Genomic DNA, 25627 nt, shown 5'->3' on the forward strand with positions numbered 1-25627 from the left:
TAACACAGATGTCAAAAATGGAACATTCACTTCACATTTTGGGGGAAGCAATGCTAAAATTAGCATGCTAGGCTAGAGGTCTAATAATGAAAATCGTAATTATGCAACATGGTAAATATGAATGTGCTGCATGTGTTGCTTTCGGGCATTAAACTACTTCAAATGACATGTTAGTGTGATTTATTTTCACTAATAATAATAATATGCTGATGAAATGTGTTTTCTGATACATGCTCCTTGAAATGTAAAAAGAAAACATGCACAATCCTAATACAACGCGAGTCATTTTTTTAACGAAACATTCCGATTTTTTTCGTGTAAGAAAATACATTTTCTTACAATATTAGCAATTTCTTTTCTCACTGTACTACGACCTTTTGTTTGCAATCTTACCACGTTATTTTCATAATATTACAGCTATTTTGCTTAACATTGCAACTTTTTTTCGTAACAATATGGCTATTTTCTCGTAATATTATGGCTTTCTGGCATAAAATATTATGACTTTATTCTTTTAACTAACTTTTTTTAGTGACTTTTTTTTCTTCCTCGGACTTCATAAATCAAAAAGAATATTGCAGTATATACTGGTGCTGTACGGAAAATTCTTTTTTTATGATATACATTTTTCTTTTCAAAGTATTTTTTCTACCAAATGTTTTAATTCATTCAAAGTATTTTCTACCTACTCCAAAGAACATTTTTATTCAAAAATGAGATTTTTTTTTATTGTTTAAAAAAATAATAATCTTTTCTAAATAAAAAACTACAACGCTTTATACAAAAGATGCTGAGGTTTTCTAACAAATAAGTCTTCTATTTTCTTCATAATACTTTCTCTCCTTAAGAGAAATAGTTTTTCTATCAAATAACAATATTCCTAAAATTGTTTTATATTTAAAAATGAACTTTTATCAAAAAATATAACGTTTTTTATCTCCCCCCCCAAAAAATATATGATTCTTTCTACCAAACAATATAAATATTAAAACTGTTGACTACTTCTGTTTAAAAAATATTAATTAATAAGAAATAAATTACTATTTTTTTTTTTATACAACAATATGACTTTTTCGGAAAATGTTACATCTCTTTTTCTTCAAAAATTCAAACTTTTTCTTTTGTGAAAAAAAGTCATTTTTTAAATCTTTTTCAATCCAAAAATATGACTTTCTCTTAAAAACAATTTCTTCAGAACATCACAACGTTTTTCTATTTTTTTCTCTGGGAAAAAATACTTTTACATATTTTTATCATGTAATATTACAACTTTTACTGTGATATTTTTTTTCTCAAACTAATGCCACTTTTTGGCTCAATATTACATTTTAATCAAATAAATAGATTAAAAAAATGAACTACGACTTTTTTTAACCAACATTATGATTCTATTATCCTAACATTACGCGTTTTTTTTCTCCAAATATGGCAACCTTTTTCCCCTGTAACATTATGTCTTACAGAAAAGTAAGTATGAAACAAGTGATGTTAAAAAAAAAAAAAAAAAAAAAAAAAAAAAAGAGTGCATGGCCTTTTCAGTGTGCAGCGAGCAGGATGATTTTGCGGTTAGTCGACCTGATGCGTGACGATGAACGGGATGACGGACGCTACGTGAAACGACAAAGGTGAAAGCAAACATCGGAAGCTCGCACGGCTAGTGTCACGTCAAGTCGCGTCGACCATCTTGCATGCCACCTGCTGTAAGTTGAACGTGCACAATTGAAGCTAAAGGCTCGTATGGAAAGCTGTTTGACCATTAATTCCATATCCTCGCTATCCATGTACTCGTACGCCCTTGACACCACTAGTAGGCGCACTAGTAGAATGACTGTGACATCTTGACATCTGCGCGTTACTAGTACTACTAGTGAAGCGCTAAATAATAACGAGTACAACTTTTATGTCACTAATAGTACTAATAGCACTACTGGCACTATTAGTGAGGTGCTAGATGTCAGCTAGTCAAATTTTTATAATGGCAGTAATACTACTTGTAGCACTACTTGTACCACTAGCAAAGCACTAGATAATAACTAGTGGAATTTTTATAATGTCACTTACAGTACTAGCAGCGCTAATAGTACTTGACTTTCTGAATGTCACTGATAGAAGCAGTGGCCCTACTAGTACTTCTAGAGAAGTAAATAACTAGTAGAATATTAAAATGTCATTAGTAGTACTAGTAGTATGCAGTTAACAACTAATGCACAGTTGTGCCTCACTAATAACATGTAGTTGTCCTTCTAGTGTGCAGTAATGTCATACAGTCGTCGAAAAAATGTTACTAGTATGACAGTCGCTCTCCTAGTGCTCCGAATTTTCCTAATGGTGAGGACAAAGAGGGTACTAATACATGGATATAAAGGCTGTAGCATAAATGCTCGAACGCTTTTTTACTGTAGGTTCTGATTGTTATTTTAAGACGTGTGGGCAGGAATGCTAACCAGGCAAACGTACCTGTCGTCATGCAAGGGCCTGACGTAGCCGGCGGACAAGATATTGAGGGACAGAATGTTGGGGTCCAGGATGCTCTCGTCGGATTCGGGGGTGTTGCGAAGTCGTCCTGGTGTGGAAAACAAGCGCACCAATAAGAAGAGCAAAAATATCAACATACGAATGTACGATGTACAGTGAACCCCTTGCTATATCACGGTTCATCATTCACTACCCTGAAAAGAATAAGCACTGCATACCTTGAAAAGACGACGTAATCCACCTCATTTAATATTTTTGCTTTGTTCAAGACAATGAAAATGACTCATTTAGTGTATCCTGAAAGTTTTTATTTCATGTGAACCATGTTGGAACAAATATAACTAGTGTTAGCCAAAACGTTAGCTCCTGCTAACTTAGCTTAGTTTAGTTTAAAGGCACGACAGCAAGGTTCAGTGCTCATACACCTTCACACACACATACAAGCTTCACACAAGGCACAGACTTTTACCATTGTTATTTAACAATATTTTTTGCGTACCTGGTTTATCAGAGAAATATATCCCGTACGTTTAAACAGCAGCTCCTTCCGTCCCCAGTAGGCTACCGTCTACCTGGCCTGCACTCTCCGGACAATCGTGGGTGGCATTCGAGGGCTGAATATACTTTAAACTAACCGTAACGTTACCAAAACACTAAGTTTATTCATTTTTCTTACTTAGTTTAAAAAAAAAAAAAAACATTTAAATCCCAAACTAAATTTTTTCAACCCTTTGAATAATTTTTTTTTTTTTTTAATTTAATGAGTGACGGCTTTGTTATACTTTTTTCAGTGTATGTTGCAATGCTTAAAGGGTGTAGGTGGGCTAAAACATTTTTTTCCATGTGATCTCTCAATATCGCAAATTTGCAATTATTGTTGGTGGATCTGGATCGTATCTCCCGCAACAGACGGTAGTTTACGCTACATCCAATGTACGTTGATGGAACATCTGAACGCAAGAATGAACGTACCCACAACGAGCTCTCGCACGTCTCTCCATTCGATGTCGCCGCCGGACTCGTGCACGATGGTGACGGTGATTCTCCTCTGGAGGCCCTGCACAGCAAAAACTAAATATTAGGATGTTTTTTTTCTCTCATAAAATTAACATAAAAAAATATATATAACATCTTTTCTGAACATAATTTTCAAAAACAAATGTTATTTCGAAATAATATGACTTCTTTATAACATTGTGACTCTTTTTAGTAATTCCACTTTTAATGAAAATGTAGGTTTTCTTGGAACATTGTAGTATGATTTTCTGCCGCATCGTATTCTGCATAGTCAACTTTTTTTTCAACAAAAACAAGTTGAAATATTATCAGAAAAGTTCTAATCTTTCAAGAAAAAAAGTTTTATATTCTGGCTATTTTTTTCAAGAAAAAAAGTTGGAAAAAATTGCATGTTTATTAAAAAAAAATGAAAATGTCAAAATGAGAACGAATGCTTGCCCATCTTGGTGGTGGTAACAAAAGGGACTGACCTGGTGCAGGAGGAAGGTGCCGTGACAAGGCATTCCTCCTCTGTGGTCCACCACAGCAGGGAGGTAGCTGAAAAACAAACAAACAAAAAACATATTCATTTATTTTATTTTGAAATCTCTTCAGAATCACAATCAGAATCATCGTTATTGGCCAAGTATGTTAAAAACCCACAAGGAATTTGTAGTTTCAGCCACTCTAGTATTACAGCAAGCCATCATGACAAAATATATATTTAGGACAAAAACACAGGAACACAGTCATTGAGCAATGTAAGGGTATGAGTAAATAATAATAATGCACAGTTTTATTTTGACATTTTATTCTGAAGCGACACTGACAGGATATACTTACTCTCCGTTGGCCTCCAGCTCGCAGATCTCGAAGAAAACCATCAGGTCGTACTTGCAGTGGCGCGGACCTACCTGCGGGCGTGCCACCGCCGTCAGCTTGGTGGCCGGCACTAGATAGAAAGAAGAGCAAGTTAAACAGGAAGTAGAGCAGGCTACACAGGAAGTAATGTAGCTAGTCATGTGGGAACGAGAGGGGAAAGAAGACAGGAAAGCGGTCGTGGACGGATGAAGAGAAAACATTATTCACACTTCATTCTCATAACTTCTTTCTCAGAAAAAAATGTATGCTAATAATAAATATGAACAAATTCGAATATTATGACTTTTTGGGACGAAATACTATTTTTTTTTAAACAAATTACAATGACTTTCTCAAAGAAATGTTACTGTTTTACAATATTACCACATATTATAAAAGGACCACTTGATTCTAAATTCAGAAATTCATAAATGTATTCTTAATACTTTTTTCATTATATTTTTTGTCACAAAAAATATACTTTTTGTCTTGGAAATCATGATTTAGCTTGTAATCTTTTTTTTGGGGGGAAAAAAACACTTTTCTCCCTAGGAATATTCAGATTTTATGAAATACGATGACTTTTTCCAGAAGAGGTTTTTTTTGGGGGGGGGGGGGAAGACTTTTGCGAGAGGAGAGAAATTTGACTTTTTCTAAAAATATTCAAACTTCTAAAATACTACTTTTTTTTAAATATAACTATTTTCATGAAAATATTTTTTTTTCTTCAAATACTACAACTTATTTTGTGAAAAATATGGCTTTTTTTTAAAGACTATTACAGAAAAAAGTGTGGGGGGGGCGAAATATTGCGACTTTGCTGAGAAAGACATTTATCTTTCCCGCGATTATTTTTTTTCTGTCTTTTAAAAAAAAATATAACTTTTTTTCCAGAAATATTAATAAAATTGTTACTTTTCCATTATTGAAATATTGGGAGCCCTTTTATCTTTGTAGCAGTCCGAGATTTTCTTTTGAATGAAACACGGTTTATAAAATAAATTAGTAATTTTTTTTTCTAGAAATAGCACTACTTTTTTACCCTTTTGAAACATTGCGACTTTTTGCTTGAATGAATACTATGAATTTTCTTTAAGACATATTAATAAATTATTACTTTTTGAAGAAAAATACATCATTATATATAGTTAATAGTCTCAATAGTGCCATTTGTTATTGAAAAAAAAAATATTTAGGTGAAAAAAAATCTCCAATAGAGGGAAGAAGAGTAGACACTCGGCTCATTTCCAACATCAGAAAACTCCTTAAAAAAACAGAAGCCGAAGCCTTTCAGTAAAGGTGAGAGCTGACAAAAGACAAAAAGCGAAGAATTAGGTTCACCTGCAGGATCACTTTTGATTGGCACTGTCTGAGCTGTATCAATATACAGTACGTCTGTATCTTATTGTGCTTGTAGTTTGCAGTGGTACTGACCTGAATGGCATTATGTGAGATGTGCACATGTAGATAATGTGGAATTCATCATGTGAATCCACTCATACTGTATACCTTAAATGTAAGTTATGAGCCATTGAACAAAGTCTGTGTGGTCCAGAGGAGGAAGAGCAAGGGGAGAGTAAACACACGCGACACCAAAGGAGCCAAAATCCAAGTGGCCAATCCTGACACATCAAACAAACACTGTTTTCATGTCACTTCACTTTTTTGTTTCTTCAAACTGAAACCGGAGGCACATATTCTGAGCCGGGGTGTAACTATTAATAGTGTGTTTTTTTTGAGAAGAGGCTCACTTTGGATTGTCACAAAAGACTGGATTTACACAAATTGATTCAAGTAACTATACACATGCAGTGTATAAGTGTCGTTAAGACAAAATAGTACTGTACATGTAAAAATACTGATATCAGGTACAGATAACTTGAAAATACATTGTTGTTTATTCTCTGAAAAATATGTGATTTTTCTCTAAATATTCTTCCTTTTTATTTTTTCCGCTAAATCTCATTAATTTTCATGTACAAATGGAGCCGTTTTTCTTTGACTATTGTGACCTTTTTCTTGAATACTTTATCTTAAAACTTTTTTCTAAATACGTAACAATTTTCTCTAAAAAATGCAGTTTCTTGAAAACATTTTTTTTAAAAAAAATCTTGAAAAATTAGTTTTGAAAAGACTTGCATTAAATGTATTGAGGTAAAAAACTAACTTCTGTAAAAATATTAATTTTTTCTTGAAAATTATGCAATTTTTTTCTAAATAGTGTCACAATTTTATGACAAAAATATATTTTTTTCAATATAGTATTAGGATTTATTTTACTTAAAAAAAGCTGACTTTCATTAATGAGACTTTTTTTTCTTGAAAAAATATTCTATTTACTGCTCAAGGAAAGTAGTATTGTTCAAACATTGCAATTTCTTTCTTGGAAAATATTAAAAAAAAAAAAAATGGAAATACTGTATTTTTCCATCAGTATTATAATTTTGTTGAAAAAAATATTGTTAGGTTTTAACAAAAAAAAATATCACTGTACTTTAAAAAAAAAGCAACAAGCAAACAAACTGGATTCATTTCTGTACGTACTGTAGTATTCTTGTGTTGGATGTGGGCCTAAAGGGGCGTGGCCAAGTGAATGACATCAGCTTGGCCAGTGAGACGACGTGTGAGTGCATTTGTAACAGTCCATAAAGTGAGTGACATAAAAGAAGCCTAGCGTCAGGATTGTCTGGGATCATCGTGAACCAACCGGGCGTCTGCGCTTTAACAACAGAACAAATGGAAGCGGGCGCGGCGGACCACGCGGGCCCGTTCGCTTCCATCAGGAAGGAAGCGGCCAGCCCCGCAGCGGAGAGGGCGTGGCACGACAGAGAGTCCACCAGCGCCCCGTTGAGCACGTCGGGCACCAGGTAGCGGATCAGCTCCAGCGCTTTGTCCTGGTTCTGCTCCGAGTCCGCTGCTCACAGCCAACGACACCAACATGACTGACACGCGCCCGGCGGCACACCATCACGACAACATCCACATAACAGAAGTGTTGTGCTTGTTTGTTTGTTTGTTTTGTACCTGGTTTGGACAGAGGCATCACACGGGGGAACTGCCTCCTGTAGGGCCGCAGTGGACTGTGGAGAGGGAAGAGGGTGTGAAAACAGAAGTTGTCTGAAGGTTTACAATTAAACATCTATGCTAATGCACAATAGCCCGTCTATGTATGTCAGGATTAAGCTATCTGACCTTTGTTGATGCTCCGTGTGTGTGTGTTAAGCAGTGTTTTTTTTGTGTGTTTTTTTTAAGGTTTAGAATCACTGTAACCAATGTGTTAATATCCGTTAGCCGTATATGGCGTTTATTTTATTTTTTTTGCTAGCCGGTTTATGGCATTTTGCACTATAAGTTACCATTAAGCTTACAGAAAACGAAATGATATCATTTAGTTTGGTTGAACAACTCAACATTAAGACTTAATTCCAAAAAGAGATTGCACCTTTTTCTCATAACATAGAAAAGTCTTAAAGACAACATATTACTTATTGCATTTAAACTCTTTTTTTGAAAATATATTACAATATAAATATACATTTTCATTATAATATTACAGTATTTTCTCACAATGTTACGACATTACATTATTCTTGGGCCAATACACATTTTTTTTCTCATATCATTACAACTTTTTTCTGAGAAATTCTATTTTTTTTTTTTATTTGTGAGATTTGTATGATTCCCCCCAAAAAACAAATAGCTTTAACATTATGCCATTTTATGTGTATTCTTTTTTCTCTCTGAAGAACACGACTCTTATTATTGTAAAGTTGCTCATGACATATGGTCATTTACCCCATAACACCCCAGAAAAATACCAACAAACGCTTTTTCTTATAATGTTACTTAATTCTCGTAACATTAAAATTTTTTCCAGAAGAAAAAAGTAAATATACAAATATTATATAAACAGTATTAACTTGTATATTATTTACTGTATTAGATATCTTTAATTATATTATTAACTGTTATTACGATATAAGATTTTTGTTTGTCTGAATACTGCAACTTCAACTTGACAGTATAACTATTCTAATTTCTCATCATTATTTAAAAAATAATAATTATAAAAAAGACTGTCTATATTTTAAATATTGCAAATATGGATTAAATTATTTCCCCCCCTAAATTGTACACAATATCCCTCATCAACGGTCAAATATTCGTGCAAAAATGTCTCCAATAAGTTGGTCACTTTGCTATAATGCTATATTGTCCATAGAATTTTGATGCACTTACTAGAAGAAAACACATTTTATATAACAATAGAGAATAGAAAGTGCTACCTAATGACGTCTTTACATAGAGGAAGAAATGCTTGTTTCTGGTAGTGTCCAAACACCTCAAACACGATCGGCTGACTGCTGATGTAGTCCACTAACGATTTGGTCACTTCAACGGCGATCTGCAAAGAAACACAGGCCTAATGTGAGTTACTGACGAGGTCGAATAAGTTCCGACACCTCATCATCATCATCAGTTGTTACATTCTGCACGTGGTAAAAGCCCAGCGGGGGGCCACGGCCCGTGTTCTTCAGGGGTTCCGTGGAGAAGGCCTCGTCGTGCCGGTGGATGAAACTGCGCACAGGATAAGACAACACGTTCAAGATAGCGTAGGCACACCTTTCAGGTGCAAATAATAACACACAAAAATGTGGTTCATGGAAAAATACTTTCTTTCTAAATGGCTTTTTAAAAATGTGAAGAAACAACATTAGTATTACAATTTTAAAAAAGAAATGCTTGTTATTTCCTTGAAAAATACAACTTTCTTTAGCGTAACTTTACCTTTCTTGAAAAATATTATGTAATTCCTTGAAAAATATGACTTTCCCCTTGAAATAATGTAACTTTCTATTAGAAAGACCTTTGTGTTAAAGTTGTCATTTTCATCCACATTTTTATTGAATTTTTTTTTTCCACAATTACAACCTTTTATATAATAATATATTGACTTTTTAAAGAAAAATATTACTTGCTTTGATGACTTCTTGAAAAAGAGACTATCTGACAAATATTACTTTTTTCTAGAAACATTTTTAAAATTCTAAAAATTGTTTTTCTTTTTCTTTGAACATTTTTTTTCATATAAAAACATCTTCTTTTTTGAAAAAAAAACGACATTTTCTGTTAAATAGCTACTTTTTTCCCCCCCAAAATTAAATTTTGTTCTGTTTGTTTTAGAACCCTCTTTTTTCTCTGTCATTGTGTTTGGTGTAATGATGACAAAGCAATAAAAATTTGATTGAAATGTTTTTTGTTTTTCTTTATGAATGCCATTTTCAGTTACATCTTGTATTTAAAAAATACTTTTTCAAAACTTTTTCTCAGAAAAATACAAGTTTTGCTAATAACACTGACTTTTTAAATATTTTTTTTCTGGAAATAAAAGGATGTTTTCATAAGAATATAGGAAGACTGTTGAATCAAAGAGACTGGGGTGTTCAAGATGAATCGGGGAGCGATATCTTACTTGAACTGGCAGAAGATGTCAGCGTACTCTGCGGAGATGCTGGATGCTTGTAGCACGGTCACACGGAAGGTGAAAATGTTCCCGATCTTTAGATGCTCCGCCATCACGTCCACTTGGCCGTCCACTCCCGACTTCCCCGCAACGTCGTCTTCATTACCGCCAGCTGACACACAAAAAAAAAAAAAAAAAAACATAAGCCAACAGCCTTGATTCTTGATTACACCGGAGTCCCTCAGAGTTCCATCCTTGACCCAATTCTATTTTAATTTTACGTTTACTCTGCGTCAGTTGTTGAGCTGCTTTTAATGAAATGTCATACCACTGCTATGGCAATTATTCTTAGATTTATTTCTCAGCCAAACCCAATAAGTCACACCAACTGATCTCCCTTCATGAGTGTTTAGCCACTACCAAAGAGTGGACGACCTAAATTGTTCTTCATCTTAACCCTGAAAAATCTGAAGTTCTTTTAAATGGCCTTGAAATCTTTGTCACTGTTGCTGCTCAGTTTAATTGGACCAATTCACCAGAACATTAAGTCCACTGCTAAGAATCTCAGTATCATTTTCAGTACATCACGTTTGACCATCATGTCAATCGTCTTGTCCACTCCTGCTTTCTGCAGTTAAGAAATATTGCTAGAATAAGACCTATTGGGCCCCCTACGGTTCTTGAATGATTTATCCACACATTTATCTTCCCCCGGTTGGAGAACTGTAACTCCCTACATCACCTGCCTCAGGCAGTCTTCTCTAAACTGCTTGCAGTTCATCCAAAATACAGCAGCTATACCTCTAACAAGAACTAGCCGCAGGCTCCACATTATATAAACCTTTACTTACTTTGCATCCCCTTCCCGTACCTTAAACTCTCCTCACCGCGTCCCCTATATTTTATGCTCTTCACGCCCCTCTATAGTATAATGACCCTCACATGTGTTATTGTTGACTTCGTCCGCCGAGGGTCCTGTCTCTGCGCTCTGCCCCTCGCCCTCCACGATGCGAAGCTCCTCCTGGGAGACTTCGGTACAGGACAGGCCTACCGAACAAGACTCTGACTGGAACTGCAAAAAAATTCAAAGAATACGCAAAACATACAGAGTTAATACTTTGACATTTGCTGAACTGAGCTCTCGTGAGGTCTGACATTGTTTTTCCTGCACATTAAATATGGAGGCAGCGGCCTCAAAATGTCTAAATTGTTGTAAGATGACGTTTGAGATCCAATGATTTCATGCATTCATTGCGAAGAACTTCACCACATATCACACATACTGAGTACCACTAGAGGGAGCCGTAGTGCGCTGTTTACATACCTTTTCATACTGTTGATCCTCAAAGGAGATTTTGGCAGTGCCCGACTGTCGCACTCCCGAGCCGTAGTCGGGCGCTTCCTCGTCGGCTGGAGGGGCGAAACAACGGCATTCATCGGCCAATCGCACGCAGCTCTGCCACACAGCCCCGCCTCTTCGCTGAGCCTTACCCGATATGGCCTGCACCGCCACACGCAGGAAGCCCTTGACGTCGCCTTTCTCGCTCACGATGGCCACACGGTGCACCAGAGGAACGGGGTACAGCAGGTTGCTCAGGTACACAAATGATCTAGACGGGAAACGGAGACAGAAGAAGGACAAAATGGCGGAGTCAAGCGGGACAAGAAGGGGGATTACAATACACTGAAAACACTGAGCTGCAAAGCAACCAAACACAAGCTGGGACTGCTCTTGAGCGATGGCCATGGCTGCCCTTTACTCTTGCTTTCATAGTTCGTATCTAAGTTTTTTTTTTTTTTTTTTTTTTTTATTGGGCTTGTGTTAGCTCAGGGATTACCCAACTGTGGTGCATCCATGGGGTCCGCTAAATAAAAAATGTAAAACACGTCTGATAGAACAATTACACAAATTTGTTCTCCTTTTTTTTTTCTCAAAATAAATCAGTTAAAAAAAAGCATTTCATCAAAAACACGCCTGGAGGTGCACGACCAGCCTCCAGGGGTGTGGCAGATTAAAAGTGTAATTGCAGTATGGTATAAAAGTACCAGTTACACTGCTCTCTTTCATGAAGGTTGTGCCAAAATTAAATAAATATAAAGCTATTTAAATAGCCAACTACCATCTAAATGACTATATATAATTTTCCATGTATTATTTGCATATATATAATATATAACCTGAAATTATATAGTTTAATGACATTTTAAGGTAAAATAAATAGATTAATCGGCCAGGAAATACATATAATGGTTGCAAAATAAATGATTATTAACTAAGAAGGTATTTAATATTTATCAGAATTTAATTAATTAATTGACAATTTAATGCTTTATTTTACATAAATTAGTTGCCTTTCTATTTATGTAATTTGGCACAAAAAAACATACAACCATACAAATTCCATTCAAAAAGTTAAAATAAATAGTTAAAAATAACATAAATGAATTAAAAAGGTCACAAAACAGGAATCGGTAATTAAATACTTATTCATTATGTTCATTGTATAATTTAAGATTACATTACGCAATCTAATTAATTAATTAAAGAAAAATGTAATAAGTAATTTTACTCTGTAATAGAATCATATATTAACTACAAACATATATATGTAGCATATATGGGCTGTATAAAATGAATAATAAAAAATATTTTTGGCACAAAAAATAAAAATGCCATTAAATAATGAAAAAGGTCATGAAATGTTATTAATAGGTTCAATATAAATGTGTAAGAGAAATATATAAGATTACATTTTACAAGTGACTTAATGAATGGACCTTTTAATACATTAATAACATTTTTAATGAATGAATTCATGTTTTAATTGAAGTTGGCTTCCTATTGATTTAATTTTGGCATGACTTTCTTCGTAGCTTTGTTTGGTTCAAACGGCCTAATACTTCAAGCACCCTCTGTTGTTTGACTGCTGACTTTTTCTTTTCATAAGGAGTGTCTATTAGAAATAGCCTAACATTTATATTAAATGTATTTGAAATGTTGCTTGTCAAATATATTTGGACTGCACCACGTGTTCATGTGCCAATTTAAGGTAGACATTTAAGGGTGTTAAAAAAGGGGGACGGCGGGGGGCAGGCTTATGACAAGATTGGTGAGGTGTTAAGAAAGGCATGCTCAGGACAAAAAAATAAATTAAATAATGCTTTTCTTTTGACGTTCAAATGACACAGAAATCCTCATCATCAGACGGGGGAGGGCGGGGCAAACACGGCTCAGCCACACAGCCGACCAATCAAATCAAAGGGCACCTCACGGAGGCCACGAGTCGGTCATGAAAAAAAAATAAAAAATAATGCATTAATGAAATAAATCAAAATGAAAGGACTTGTGCTCTGGCATGCCTAAAAGAGACGGCTGAGGTAGAAACCAGCTCTTTCAACTTGAGATAGCAACTTCCTGTGTGTCACTTTAGTGTGGTTAGACACGTCAGATGTGACACACACACACAAGCAATACAAGCAGGTCTTTTAGCGTCGACATTCCTTGTTATGATCCCATCCCGCCCCTCTTATATAACGTGAGCGTTAGGTGTGTTACAACTGCTAGCAATGAAAATGGGATTGAGGACAGGAAGTACTTATAAGAATAAAAGCCCAGAAATGTCTACTCCCGCAAAAGACATTTGCATAGGAAATATTTGAGGAAGTTATATCATTTGGGGAGGTTCACTGTACACATTTGAACTATTTTTGTTTAACTCATTTACGAAAAACCTTGCCCATCTGCCTGATTTAAAACAAAGGTTTTCCCGTCCCTTGACACAGATCCATCCGAAAAACACACACACACACTTTATCCTGCCCGTTATCCGTTTCAAGGCGTTCCTGCGTCTCAGCGTGAAAGAGCTAGTTCCGCCCGTCAGCGCACGCTCTCTCCCCGTAAACCTCACCAACCTTCCCACTACACTGAATAATGGCGAGCGGTCGTAAAAGGGATCCTGGCCTTCGCTGGAACCTCGGCACAGTTCTCGCTCCTCCTCCTCCTCCTCCTCCTCCTCCTCCTCCTCCTCCTCCTCTCCCGCCAGGTCCGAACAAGGCTCATCCAAAAAGATATCGTCATCCAGCTCCTCAGACTCGTCGTCCTCGCTGCCGCGAGCCTCCTGCTGAGGGGAGTCGGTGGTCTCGGAGGCGGAGAGGGTGGGGGACGGGGTGGGGTCGCTCATGCGCTCGCTCATGCACGTGTTGAAAAGAGGGTTTCTGGGGGAAGCGGGTTAGTGGAGAGAAAGCACACACTGAACATGGATTGACCCCGCCTGTTAGTGGACGCACACCAGGACGGGATGCAACAACAACCAGGCGGGAAAATGTGTTTTGCCACGTTCGTCAAGATGATGAGCTTTGACATCCAGAGGGGGAAAAAGATATTTTTAGGAATGGGGTAATGAGGTTTTTTTTTTTTTTTTTTTTTTTTTTTTAACCACATGGTGAAAGCATACCTGCCCACCAGACGGAACCAAGGGAAGCGGTCGTAAAAAGGGTCGCCGCCGGTCATGGCGCCTTCGCCGTCGTCTGTGGTGGAATTCATACCCGTCGCTGAAGCAACAGCGGTGGTAGGGGGAACCTCAGCGGCGCGGTCATACATCTCTCTCATGAGATCCAGTCTCTGCCTGCGAGGATAAATTTGTTGTGGACAATTGTATTGTGTCGTAATTGGAGTGGAACATATTGCATTTTAGTGTATCGTCGCTGTCGGGCGAAACCACATTTGTCGACACTATTGGCCTGTCCCCCCCATCGTCTGTTATTTTTATGAATCAATGACCAATTGAAAGGCCTGACAGTAGCTTGAGAATAAATCTATGATCTCTTTCGAACACTCAACTGTCTGAGAAATGTAAAACTCCATCGATTCCCTCACACTGCGGGAACCGTGCGGCATTATGTCACCTCCAGATTAAATGTCTGCCTGTATGTAGTTTACAAAAAATAATCCACAAAATATTGCAATTTGAGTGAATCATATTCTAATTGGAGTGAATCATATACAGTAGGATCATAATTGTACTGAATTGTGTTGTATCATATTTGTATGGTATTGGAATTAGTATTTGGAATTAATTATATTGCATTGTAATTTTATGATAATGCAACTTGAGTGAACTGCATCACATAAAAATTGGAGGCAACTGTATTGTAATTTGAGTGACTCATATGGAATCGTAATTGTGATGAATCATATTGTATCAGATTTGTATGGGATTGTAATTGGAGTGAATCATATCGCATTGTAGTCGGTGTGAATCGTAACTTACTTGGAGGGACTCGTATAGCATCATAATTAGATTGAATATGGCAATTGGAGTGAGTTAAATTAAATAAATCTTAAATTCCCGATTAAGAGTCAAGCTTCAATTTAAAAAATTCCTCTTTATTGCAAAAAGTTCCAATAGAAAGTTAGGAACTCAAAACATTTGGCAAATCTATGACTACCTGAGTTTTTCTAGCGTCCAGTAGTGAGTGGCTCCATTCTTCTGGTCTTGCACCTCCACAGCCACGATGGTTTGCGGAAAAATTCGCCTCTCGCGCTCTTTGCTGGCCTCAGGCGTCAGCAGGTCGGGCGGGAGCGGCGAGTATAGGGTGTCAGTCAACAGCACAAACTGGAACTGAACCTGCGGGGCGCATGCAAAAATGCCTCATTAGCGTTACGGCGGCTAACGGTATGGACGTTGTGGCCACACGGCGGGTTTTCACCTTCTTCTTGAGCTCCACACTGATGGCGTTGGCCTCCTTGAGGAAGATGGCGTTGCCCCACAGGAGGTCCCGCAGGGAGGTGAACTGGTAGCACCTCCACCTGCGAAAGCTCCACTCCGCCAGCTCTCGTTCACGCTCGCTCCAATGAGCTGTGAGACGGCGCCAACATTGACGTTCAGCTTTTACTCGCACGACGTGCAGGCGTCCATTCGCTTCATGCGTTACCTTCCTGTTCGGGCTCCTCCTCTTCCTCGGGAGCTTCTGGGTAATAACGATCTACCTGCTTCTGAAGGGCCTCCAGCTTGCTTTCGTAATCCTGAAAAATACCACACGCTTCATTCACAAGATAATGAGATCCAGCGTAAAAATTCTACTCTACGATCATACTGGAAAGTAATATTTTGGTTACCATACTGAGCGTCAAACTATTAGAAACACCTCTCAGTATTGATGAAGTGCAGTTTGTAAACGCTGCCAACTACTTAGTCGGTTGGCTGGCTGGTTGGTCGGACATTCAATATCTTACGTGGAACATTTGTTTTGTACATTATGCATTCTTTTAATCATGCGCCAATGTCAGAAATAATTTCTTAGTCAGTCTCGCCATTTGAGTCCCTTAGGCGTAAATGCTACCAAACAAAGAAATAGGAATAAGGCGCTCAATGAACTACTTTTCAGTACTGCTAACACTTAGTTCTGCACTCGACTGACTACTATTCTAGTTGTCTTGGGAAAGGAGAATCAGGTACCAGTCTTTGCTGCTCTAGCAGGTTGTTGGCCTCCTCTCTCTCTTTGCGATATTGATCCTCCAGCTCCTGGAGCCTAAACACAAACACTGTTAGTTTATGCCTTCATTTGTACTCCATTGTATAATATACTTTATGTCCAGTACAGTATTTGCTTACCTCTGCTCCATCTCCTGCTTCATGTCAATGCCTTGCTTCTCCAGCAGCTCCCTCTGGGCAAAAGCCCAGTCCACGGGCTCGGCGGGGGTCTCGGCGCACGGGGTCCTCTCCCTCTCAGCCCGCGCCTGCACGGGATGGTTGAAGCGGAACACGTGGCTCTTGCCCAGGATGATGCGATTTCCTGATCACAGTAGCACCGTATCAAGGCAAATGTACAAACAGCATATCATGGATGTACATACTGATATGATGCTACTACGTTGGAAACAACACAGCGGTCGGTCGATCGTTCGGTCGGTCGGTTCGTTGGTTCAACTGACCAAACAATCAGTCAGTGAGTTTGTTGCTTGATTGGTTGGTTAGTTAGTTACTTGCTTGATTGTTTGATGAGTTAGTCAGTTGGTCAGACTGACCAAGCAGTTAGTCAGTCAGTCAGTTAGTTAGTCAGTTGGTTCAACCAACTGAATAAGTCAACGGTCTATAAGTCAGTTGGATGCGCCGTTACTTGGTAAGTCATTTGGCCGGTCAATCAATTAGTTATTTACATGATTGCTTAGTTAGTTAAGTCGGTTAACTAGTTAGGTAGACAGCCAGTAAGGCAGTTGACTGGTTAGTTGTTCATTTTGAAGTGTGTAGTCTGTTCAAGAAGCATTTTCATTAGTGAGTTAGATAGTTAGTTGGTCCCTTGTTTGGTTGGTTGCTTAGTTGGTTAGGTTGTCAGTTGGTTGGTTGGTCAGTTAGTCAGCCAGTCAGTTAGTCATTCAGTCGGCCACTTGGTTGGTCACTTTGCTAGCTAGTTGCTTCTATGCTAGTCAGTGGGTTCATTAGTCTGTGGTTGATTACTTAGTTAGAGCCTTACTTTGTTAGCTAGTCAGTCAGTCAGTTAATTAAGTTAGTAAGTCAGTCAGTTAGCAGCCGGTCTCGGTTTTGGTTGGTTACTTAGCTAGTTGCGCTGTTTGTCAGTCAGTCAATTTGGTTACTAGGTTGGTTACTTAGTTGCTTCGTCAGTGGGTCAGTCAAAAATACTATTATTTTTTTCCTCATATTGTCATGTCTGTATTAATGCAATAATGTCATTCTAAAGATGACCGTAAGGGATTACATTTTCCCAACCTGATTTAAGGACTGTGGCCTCCGTCACTCTCTTGCCGTTGACGTAGGTCTCTGCTCCTTCGCAAGGCTCCAGGACAACGGCTACTCGGCAACAAAGACGGCAACAACGTCAGACAACAACAACGGGGCCCGTCTGGTTTTAAAGTGAAGATCACTTACTTTCTCCCTGGGGTCCTGTGGCGCTGGTGAAAGTGCAGTGCTCATCCTTGATGAAGTGGCCGCTGAGGACGATGTCCTGGCGGCTCGCGGCATCCACACGGCCCACCCTGGAAAACATTATCTTGGTTAGTTAACTAGTTTGTAGGATTACACAACAGAGGAGCCACCGCATCAAGCAGACACATGGAATGCAGCACATTGGTTTGTTTGTCAGTCATTTAGGCAGTCAGCCAGTCAGTCAGTCAGTCAGTCAGTCATTTGCTTGGTTGATTTGTTCGCTGCTTGCTTGGTGACTTGATCCAAGTTACCAAATGAACTGGTGCAATGGAAACAAATGCATCAGAACAAACTGCTAAATAGGATATGATAATGTCTTTTGAATTGGTGAAGCAGCGTGTGGCTCATTATTAATAAGCCCGGCAGCATCTGACCTGGTTATTCCATCCTTGATGTAGTAGAGCAAGCACTCGGACATGAGAGGGTCCTCGTTCAGGTTCACCAGATGAGGGGTCTGAGCAGGAACATAAAACAATAAAATGAGTCGTCCGTGCAAGTCAATTTCTGTCTTTTTACGATCCCTTTTGCAAACACTGCATATCACAGCGCCCACGCAAAGCAATCTCGTCAAGAAAAAACATGCAGCTAGAGCAAGCTTTAGGTTGTCTTCAAACCCATCGGGCCGCTACGGGAGCTATTGAGATCAAAGTTGATGAAGGTCAGAGACTCAAAAGCACCCGCACACTTCCTAGCTACAAACCTCATTAGGGGAAAACAGCCCGACAGTGTCAATAAACACAGCCTGGGGCTTTCTGCAGCTGTCTGACCGCTTAGGGGGCGGATAAAGAGGCAGTTTATTCTTCAAAATGCTTCAAAGCACTTTGAGCAGTCGACTCATTGGATGTCTGATTACCTTCTTGGGGGAAAAGACGCCGACCGTGCCGCCATCCTCGCGCATGGCCACGCCCATTTCTGCCAGCAGGGCCTCTCTATGGATAAAAGGCGCACTCAAGTTATTTGCGACATGCTAATCGCTACATATCAAGACACTCCGATGACGAGTGAGTCTTTGTCACAGACGGGAAGTTGAAGCTCACCGTTCCATTCGTATGGCTTCAGTCCGCCGAAGTTTCTCTTCCCACGTCTCGTTGAGCTCTGCGATGATTTTCTCAGTTTCCTGATATTTAGAAAAAAATGCAGATTTATTGCATTTCTACATTTCTGCCTGTAGTATTTTATCTTCGATACCACCTGGTAATGACCCTAAAATGCCCGCTTCAAAGAAAAATGGCTGATGTCTTGTGTTTTTTGGCTTCTTGTGACTTTTTATGGGTCTACTTGTGATAGACTAACCTACCAAATTTCATGTTGCTAAGGGAAACTGACACTCAATAATGAACACTCAAATTATTCACGATTTAGTGTCATCCATCTGTCTAGGAGATGTGTATCAAATTTGCCAATCAGACAAAACCTCAATGACAAGTTTGTCTGTGAGAACCCCTGGAAATGACGCTAAAGTGGCCGCTTCATATCAAAATGGAAGCCTTCCTACGTCTTTTCAGGCATGGTTTCTTGACCCTATTTTGTGTGTATTTCATGATTCTAAGGGAAACTGGCTTCGAGGGCTGAATTTTCAAAATTGTAGAAAATTTAGAATTTGGTGTTTTTAATTTCACCATCACACTCACCTTCAGGCGCTCGATGGCCTGCTCATTGGCCGGGCTGAACATGATGCGGTCATGCAGGCTGGCGATGGAGCCGGCGCGGCTGGACAGGGCAGACAGCGACGGAGAGGGACTCATGCCCGTCATGGCGTTGGTCACTGTGGAGAGTGAGAGGCGGAGAGAGAAAAAGAGCACACCTTTGATTGACAACTGGGCCCTTTACTGTTGTTATTGTTCTCGTCGTGCGACAAGCAAGCCAATAAGCAACAACAACAAAAAAGATGGAACAGTGCGGCCATCAAGCTCAAAATAAACAAGCTGGAGAATGTGCTTTGCGCATAGGTCTGTGCCGTTTCAGATCAGCGAAGATTTACATTCAACACAAATGGAATATAGCAGCAAGGCCATTTCCATGACTAATTAACAGCGCAGTGAACTCATGACTCGTAAACATCTCATTTCAATGCTGACGAGCTGCAGTTTTTTTGTAATTGTTATTGTTGGCTTTAATTGCTACATTTTGTTATTTGAACATTTACATTTTTTATTTAAATAGATTTTCCAATTTTCTCGTCTCCATCAGTCAACATTTTTAGCTGTGCTGTTGGTCGTGGATACCTTAAGAAATGTGTTTATTATAATACTGTATAATAAAAACTACCTATTAAATATTTTAAAAGAACCTTGAATTTGGGGGCTTAAAACATCATAGAATAATATTGATAAAAAGGTTAAAACAGTTTATGATAGGAAACAAATGAATTAAGAATGAAAAAAATAGAAACAAATCTCAATACTATTATGAATGCTAAAAATGTGAAAATACAACAAAATTTAATTGAAATAAAAAAATACAAACAAACACTCGATTCAATAAAAACACATTTTTTTTTGTTTTTTTTTTGCCCACTACAACAGAATTAACAGCCCAAGTTAAGTGTTCTTACTGTAATTGTAATTATTTGCTTGACTTGTTAGCGTGATTAAAGGGCGTTAATGTCACTCAGTAGTGATAATCTCAGAATTATATTATTAAGGAGGGTAAAATACTATATTAAAAATAATAATAGCACTCAAATGAAAAGTAAGTTTTTAATGTACAGTGGTGCGTTGATATACAAATTTTATTTGTTTCATGACCACGCTCAAAATGTATCTCAAATCATTTTTGCCCATTGAAATGAATGAAAAGGCCGGTAATCTGTTCCAGCCTCCGCCCAAAAAAATTACAAAACTTTTTGAAATGTGTTTTTTAATTACAAAAACAGAGCTTTAATAATATTGTACGTTCTACAAATATACAGTAAGGACATAATTAGTTTCACAGTAAACTTCAACTGGGAGTGGCAAAAGAAGAGAGGCAAAAGAAGCCTCTTTTTTGAAGAATTGATAACTATCCGTTTGTATCTAATTTCGCCAGCAAGGCAAAGCAAAAAAATCGGCCAAACGATGGCTCGTATCTCGAAAAACCCGTAAATTGGGTCACACGTACCTCAAGGCACAACTCACTGTACTTTCTTTTGTCTGGAGCACAGCAAGGTCTCACAGCTGCAAGACCATGCGTATTGTCCTCTGCTGCACTATGACGCCATACGTAAAGTGTGTGTGTCATTAAATGGCAGATGTTGTGGAAAGCACAAATAAAGCTGACATTCGGATGTGATGCAAAGCTGCCAGAAGCGCGAGGTAACCAAAAACAACACACGTTTCAAACCCTCAATCTCAGCAGCAGACCCTCGAAATGCTTGAAGAGAGACACAAAGAGAGACAGAATAAGACAAAAGACACAAGACACAGGCTTTGCCTCCATTAAAGTGCTCTCCAATTAAATCAACAACACAATTATTTACTCCCACTATCATCACGCTGCAGTACAGTGAACCACCACTAGATGACGGTGCATCATAAACAATTATTTTCTATTTGGACTGCAATACTCTGGAATGCCCTTACCGCTGATATCCGCGCTACTATGTCAGTAGAAATGTTTAAATCGCAACTGTAGACTTATTTTCACACTTTGGCATTTAGTCAAAGTACACGTAGGCCTGTTTTACTGCCGCTGCTCCTCTCTCCTCCCCCCCTCCTTTCCTGCTTGGAGAGTGGACTGTGGCTAATCTGAGGCTGTTGCTGGATGGATTCTGCATTGACCAACTGGGACAAAATCGGAGGTGGACCACTTCCCCTGGGACATTGCTCTGGAGGATTCTGAGGATTCGACCGATTGGGCCAGGTCCTGAGGCAGAGCCACTTTCCTGAAGGCATCAACCTGTGTCGTTTCATCTCTTTAAATCTTATGCCGTCTTAATTAACATTGTCCAGCACCATACTATGTGATAAAAGTTGCCTACTTGTGGTTCCTGCTCTGGATCTTCTTCTTGTTCCGATTATTTTACAAAGATACTTCCTTACTGCCAGCTAATTCCCATCGTTAGCGATGCTTGTTGTTAATGTTAACATTTCTGCAATGATGGTGTCTTAATAGTATCAACACAACTTCAAAGTGTGTGCTTACTCTCGATAATGTCCCCCAGGCCCTGGGCGAAGAGCAGGTCTTTGAGACGTGACACCTCCTCCTTCAGCTCGCGCACCAGCCGGTTGTTGGGATCCTCGTTGATGACGGCGTTGCAGCGGATCTGCTTGGCACGGTCGGCATACCTGCCATCATTAACACACGTTGACACAAGCTGTTGATGCGAGGATGGAATTATTATGTCTCTCTTGGTGAATTTCATTTATCATCTGCTCCCCTTTATACATGGCGTGCCCCAGGGTTACATTCTAGGGCCTATTTTCTTTTCTTTGTATGGGCTAGGGCTCCAGTTACTATGGTATTCAGCATTTCATTGGCTTTGTTATGTTTTATTGTTTTTATCTTCTGTAATGTTGCTTAGTTTTATATCCTGTGTGTTTTGACTTCATTGTACAGCACTTTGTACGCTGTTGTTTTTAAATGTGCTCTATGAAAACATGTGGATTAGACTGGATGGGGAAAAAGTAAATATGTTGGCGTGCTGTTTTTACCTGAGCGTGCTGAGCGTCTCGTCATAGTTGATGTCCGCCGGGCTCAGCGCAGCCACCATGGCAGTGCGAGAGTTACCACCTGATGAAAAGTGGAAACACGGCATTAGCACACATTTAATGAGATGAGGTGCTAATGAGAGGTAAGCTGATTCCTACCAAGATTTTCTCGGAGCAGCCAAGTCAGCACTGAATCGCGATAAGGAATGAAACTTTCTGCTTTCTTCTTCTTTTTGTTCTGCATGTTAGTCACGGCTCTGTTATTACCTCCACCATGTAGCTTATATTTAGGTAATTAACAGAAAATCATATCAGTGACATACCTTGTTTGGTCCAGAGTCCTGAAATGAAGCACAGTGTAAACATTGGCACGTTTAACACACATGAATAAAAGTGAATTGTTGTAGTTCCGCTTCTGGTTCTTATCTCGTCCAAGTTTTAGCTCTGGGGCTAGTTTTGGTCATAGGCCTTGTTCTTGTCCTACTTGTTGTTCCAGTTTTGTTATAATGCTAGTTCTTTTCGGCGTTTTGGGTAATAGATCTGGTTCTTGTTGAAGTGTTGTTCTAGCTCTATTTCCTGTTGTGGCTCTAGTGCTGGTCCTTTTTCTTGTTCTGGTTTCTTGTAATGGTTCTTGTTCTGATTGTAATTCTACTTTTTGTACTAGTTCTAGCAGTGGTTCTTATTCTAGTTATGTTACTAGGCTGCAACTGGTTATGATTAGTATATTCCTGGTCGTTATACTAGTACTGGTTTGAGTACTTTTTTGGTTTAAATTCTTGTTATAGTTCTGGTTCTAGTTCTAGTTCTGGTTTTGTTATAATCCAGGTTCTGAATCTAGTTCCGAATTTGGCTCTGGTAATAGTTCTGTTTCTTGTTATAGAATTGTTCCAGTTCTGTTTCCTGTTCTTGTTCTCATTCTGTGTCTTGTTCCTGGTCCTTGTTCTGGTTTAGCTCTGCTTCTGGTTATAGTTCAAGCTGTTGCTCTTGTTGTGTTCCTAGAGTGGGACTGGTCCTACTTCTTCTAGTCCAGGTACTTGTTCTAGTTATTATTCATGTTCTAGGTCAAGTTTTCTTTTGGTTCAGGCTCTAGTTCTGCTTCAAGCTCTAATTCTGGTTATGGTTCCAGTTTCGATTTGAGTTGTGATTAAAATTATTTTTCTAGTTCTGCTTCTTGTACTGGTTCATGTCCTGGTTCTTATCCTAGATTTGGTTCAGAAGCTATTTTTGGATCTAATTCTAGTCCTGGTTCTTGTTCTAGTTCTAGTACTAGTTCTCGTACTAATTCTTGTTGTAGTTCTGCTTCTTGTCCTGGTTTGTGTTCTAGTTGTGGTCCTTGATCTAGTTCTGTTTCTTGGTATACTTCAGGCTGTTGCACTGGTTATTGCTATGGCTTTTGTACTAGTTCCGGTTCTGGTTCTATTTGTACATTGAGAAGGATTTTGGTATCAATCTCACCACTTCTGCCAAAGCGGAGATGACCTTTCCCAGCGTGGTTAGAGATTTGTTGATGTTGGCTCCTTCCTGCGGCCCAACACAAAGAAGGTTGACAATGACGATTTGAAGTGTTTGCCTCTGAGATGCGAAACTGGGGGGAAAACGGTCCTACCTTCAGCCTGGTCCCTTTGGCTCCGGTAGAATCAGCTCTCTCGCTGCCAGCCAAATCCACCAAACTGATTTTACTCACCTGAAAGCACAAACGAGTAGACTCCAGTCAATGAAATATGAAAACGGCTTCTTCATATTATTACATTGACTCTAACATGTGATCGCTCCACAGTATTGTGCCTCTGTGTTTATGTTCCAGGGAACTACTTGCTGTATTTGTTCCGTGCAGTCTGCCACCTTTCTTGATGATAGGTGGAAATTGTGGGCTCTATATCAGTAGAATGCGCAACACGCGCCAGAGAGGGGATATAGCTCAATAAGGTCCGTGGACTGAAGTGTCATGCACTCCACAATGTTGTGTGTGTGTGTGTGTGTTACCTTTTCAGAGGTATTATCAGTGTCAGCGTCGTGGCGTTTCTGAGTGAAGATGATGTTAAAAACGGCGTGCGAGCGACTGCTGGTCTCGTTCATGTTGGTAGCAGCCACCGTCCTGCCGGGAGAAAGACAGTTCGCTTGAGTTTGTTGGCAAAATGTGTCACTGTACAGCGATACCTTGACAACCACAGGTTTAATCTCTCTTAATCTCTCAATTTACATGTATATCAAATCAATATTCCTCATTGAAATGAACTGATTTTTTTTTAGTTACATGGAAAGAATAATGGGAATATATTCCATGAAAACACTATAAAACGGAATATCAGAAAATGTAAATAAATAAACTGGTTTATAAAAAGATGAGTCACAACGACAACAACGATAGTGTTGTATGTGTGCCTTAACGGGCGTGACCTAGTGAGGGCCATCAGGTAAAACGGCGTGAAAAGTGGAATCAAGAAATGCCGATCAGTCTTCTTGTCATCTTATGGCCTAGAGTTTCGCCAGTGTTTTCATTTTGCTTGTAACACAAAGCAAACGAAAAAAAGAAATCGACCAAGCAACGCCTCGTAACTTGAAAAACTCGTCAGGTGGAGCACTCTTAAGTCAAGGTACCACAGTCGTTGAGGTGGGGTGAGGCTGCGTCACCTGGCTTTGTTGCCAGAGTCCATCAGGTCCTGTATGTCGTTGTAGGAAGTGACAGCCAACTTGGACAGGTCCTCCACGTAGGGACCCATCAAAGGATGTTCGCGCACCCGCAGGTTGCCTTTGTTCTTGGGGTTGAGGAGGTCGCGCACGCGCTCGCAGTAGATCTCCATGTAGCTCACCTACCAAGAGGCAGCAAGTCACTAATGATACACCCAGCACACCAGTAGATAGACAACTGCACAATTAGAAATCCAAGGGTGAAGCTCACAATGTATTGCTAAGCCGAGTTGGTTGGGGAAAAAAAGGACAAAATGTGCGGTCTTACCTCCACAGAGTAAGACATGCTATTGTCTGTGTTGTCATTGATTTTGGTAAAGAGATCTTCACATAGCTGCAAGGACGAAAAGGACATTGATTAGGATTTATTCACAATCGTCTTCATGAGCTACGGGGTTCTTCCAGGTGGCAGAAGGTGATTGATTACTGCTGACTTTAACCGAAAAGACAAAAATTTGTTGTGTGTGCGGTGGCCCGCACCAAATAGTTTAGGTATTTTTTTCTATTTCCTTAAAAAAACATCTCAGTACTCCAGTGCAACCTGTGAGTGAGGAGTAGAAATTGAATGGTTG

At 39.0% G+C, this 25627-nt stretch overlaps 1 protein-coding gene across 1 annotated transcript in view; it reads right to left on the reverse strand.

Moving 5' to 3' along the window:
* The window catches only part of kif1aa (kinesin family member 1Aa), a 47245-nt gene that overhangs the window by 10019 nt on the left and 11599 nt on the right, over nt 1-25627 (reverse strand). The window contains exons 5-38 of the mRNA XM_061683060.1: nt 25324-25389; nt 24999-25177; nt 24351-24462; nt 23974-24051; nt 23823-23888; nt 22691-22708; nt 22527-22605; nt 22371-22449; nt 21862-22004; nt 21052-21090; nt 19371-19504; nt 18777-18856; nt 18593-18668; nt 18114-18193; nt 17683-17789; nt 17524-17604; nt 16411-16591; nt 16255-16327; nt 15731-15821; nt 15506-15654; nt 15245-15423; nt 14251-14421; nt 13709-14011; nt 11121-11406; nt 10739-10868; nt 9806-9968; nt 8820-8910; nt 8619-8737; nt 7357-7412; nt 7040-7246; nt 4315-4423; nt 3963-4029; nt 3448-3532; nt 2458-2563 (exon numbers count right to left, since the gene is read on the reverse strand). Coding sequence (XP_061539044.1) covers nt 2458-2563; nt 3448-3532; nt 3963-4029; nt 4315-4423; nt 7040-7246; nt 7357-7412; nt 8619-8737; nt 8820-8910; nt 9806-9968; nt 10739-10868; nt 11121-11406; nt 13709-14011; nt 14251-14421; nt 15245-15423; nt 15506-15654; nt 15731-15821; nt 16255-16327; nt 16411-16591; nt 17524-17604; nt 17683-17789; nt 18114-18193; nt 18593-18668; nt 18777-18856; nt 19371-19504; nt 21052-21090; nt 21862-22004; nt 22371-22449; nt 22527-22605; nt 22691-22708; nt 23823-23888; nt 23974-24051; nt 24351-24462; nt 24999-25177; nt 25324-25389 — 3983 coding nt within the window. The remainder of the gene's footprint in view (nt 1-2457; nt 2564-3447; nt 3533-3962; nt 4030-4314; nt 4424-7039; nt 7247-7356; nt 7413-8618; nt 8738-8819; nt 8911-9805; nt 9969-10738; nt 10869-11120; nt 11407-13708; nt 14012-14250; nt 14422-15244; nt 15424-15505; nt 15655-15730; nt 15822-16254; nt 16328-16410; nt 16592-17523; nt 17605-17682; nt 17790-18113; nt 18194-18592; nt 18669-18776; nt 18857-19370; nt 19505-21051; nt 21091-21861; nt 22005-22370; nt 22450-22526; nt 22606-22690; nt 22709-23822; nt 23889-23973; nt 24052-24350; nt 24463-24998; nt 25178-25323; nt 25390-25627) is intronic.

The sequence above is a fragment of the Phycodurus eques genome, chromosome 8 (assembly GCF_024500275.1).
Source record: "Phycodurus eques isolate BA_2022a chromosome 8, UOR_Pequ_1.1, whole genome shotgun sequence".
NCBI classification, from domain to species: Eukaryota; Metazoa; Chordata; class Actinopteri; order Syngnathiformes; family Syngnathidae; genus Phycodurus; species Phycodurus eques.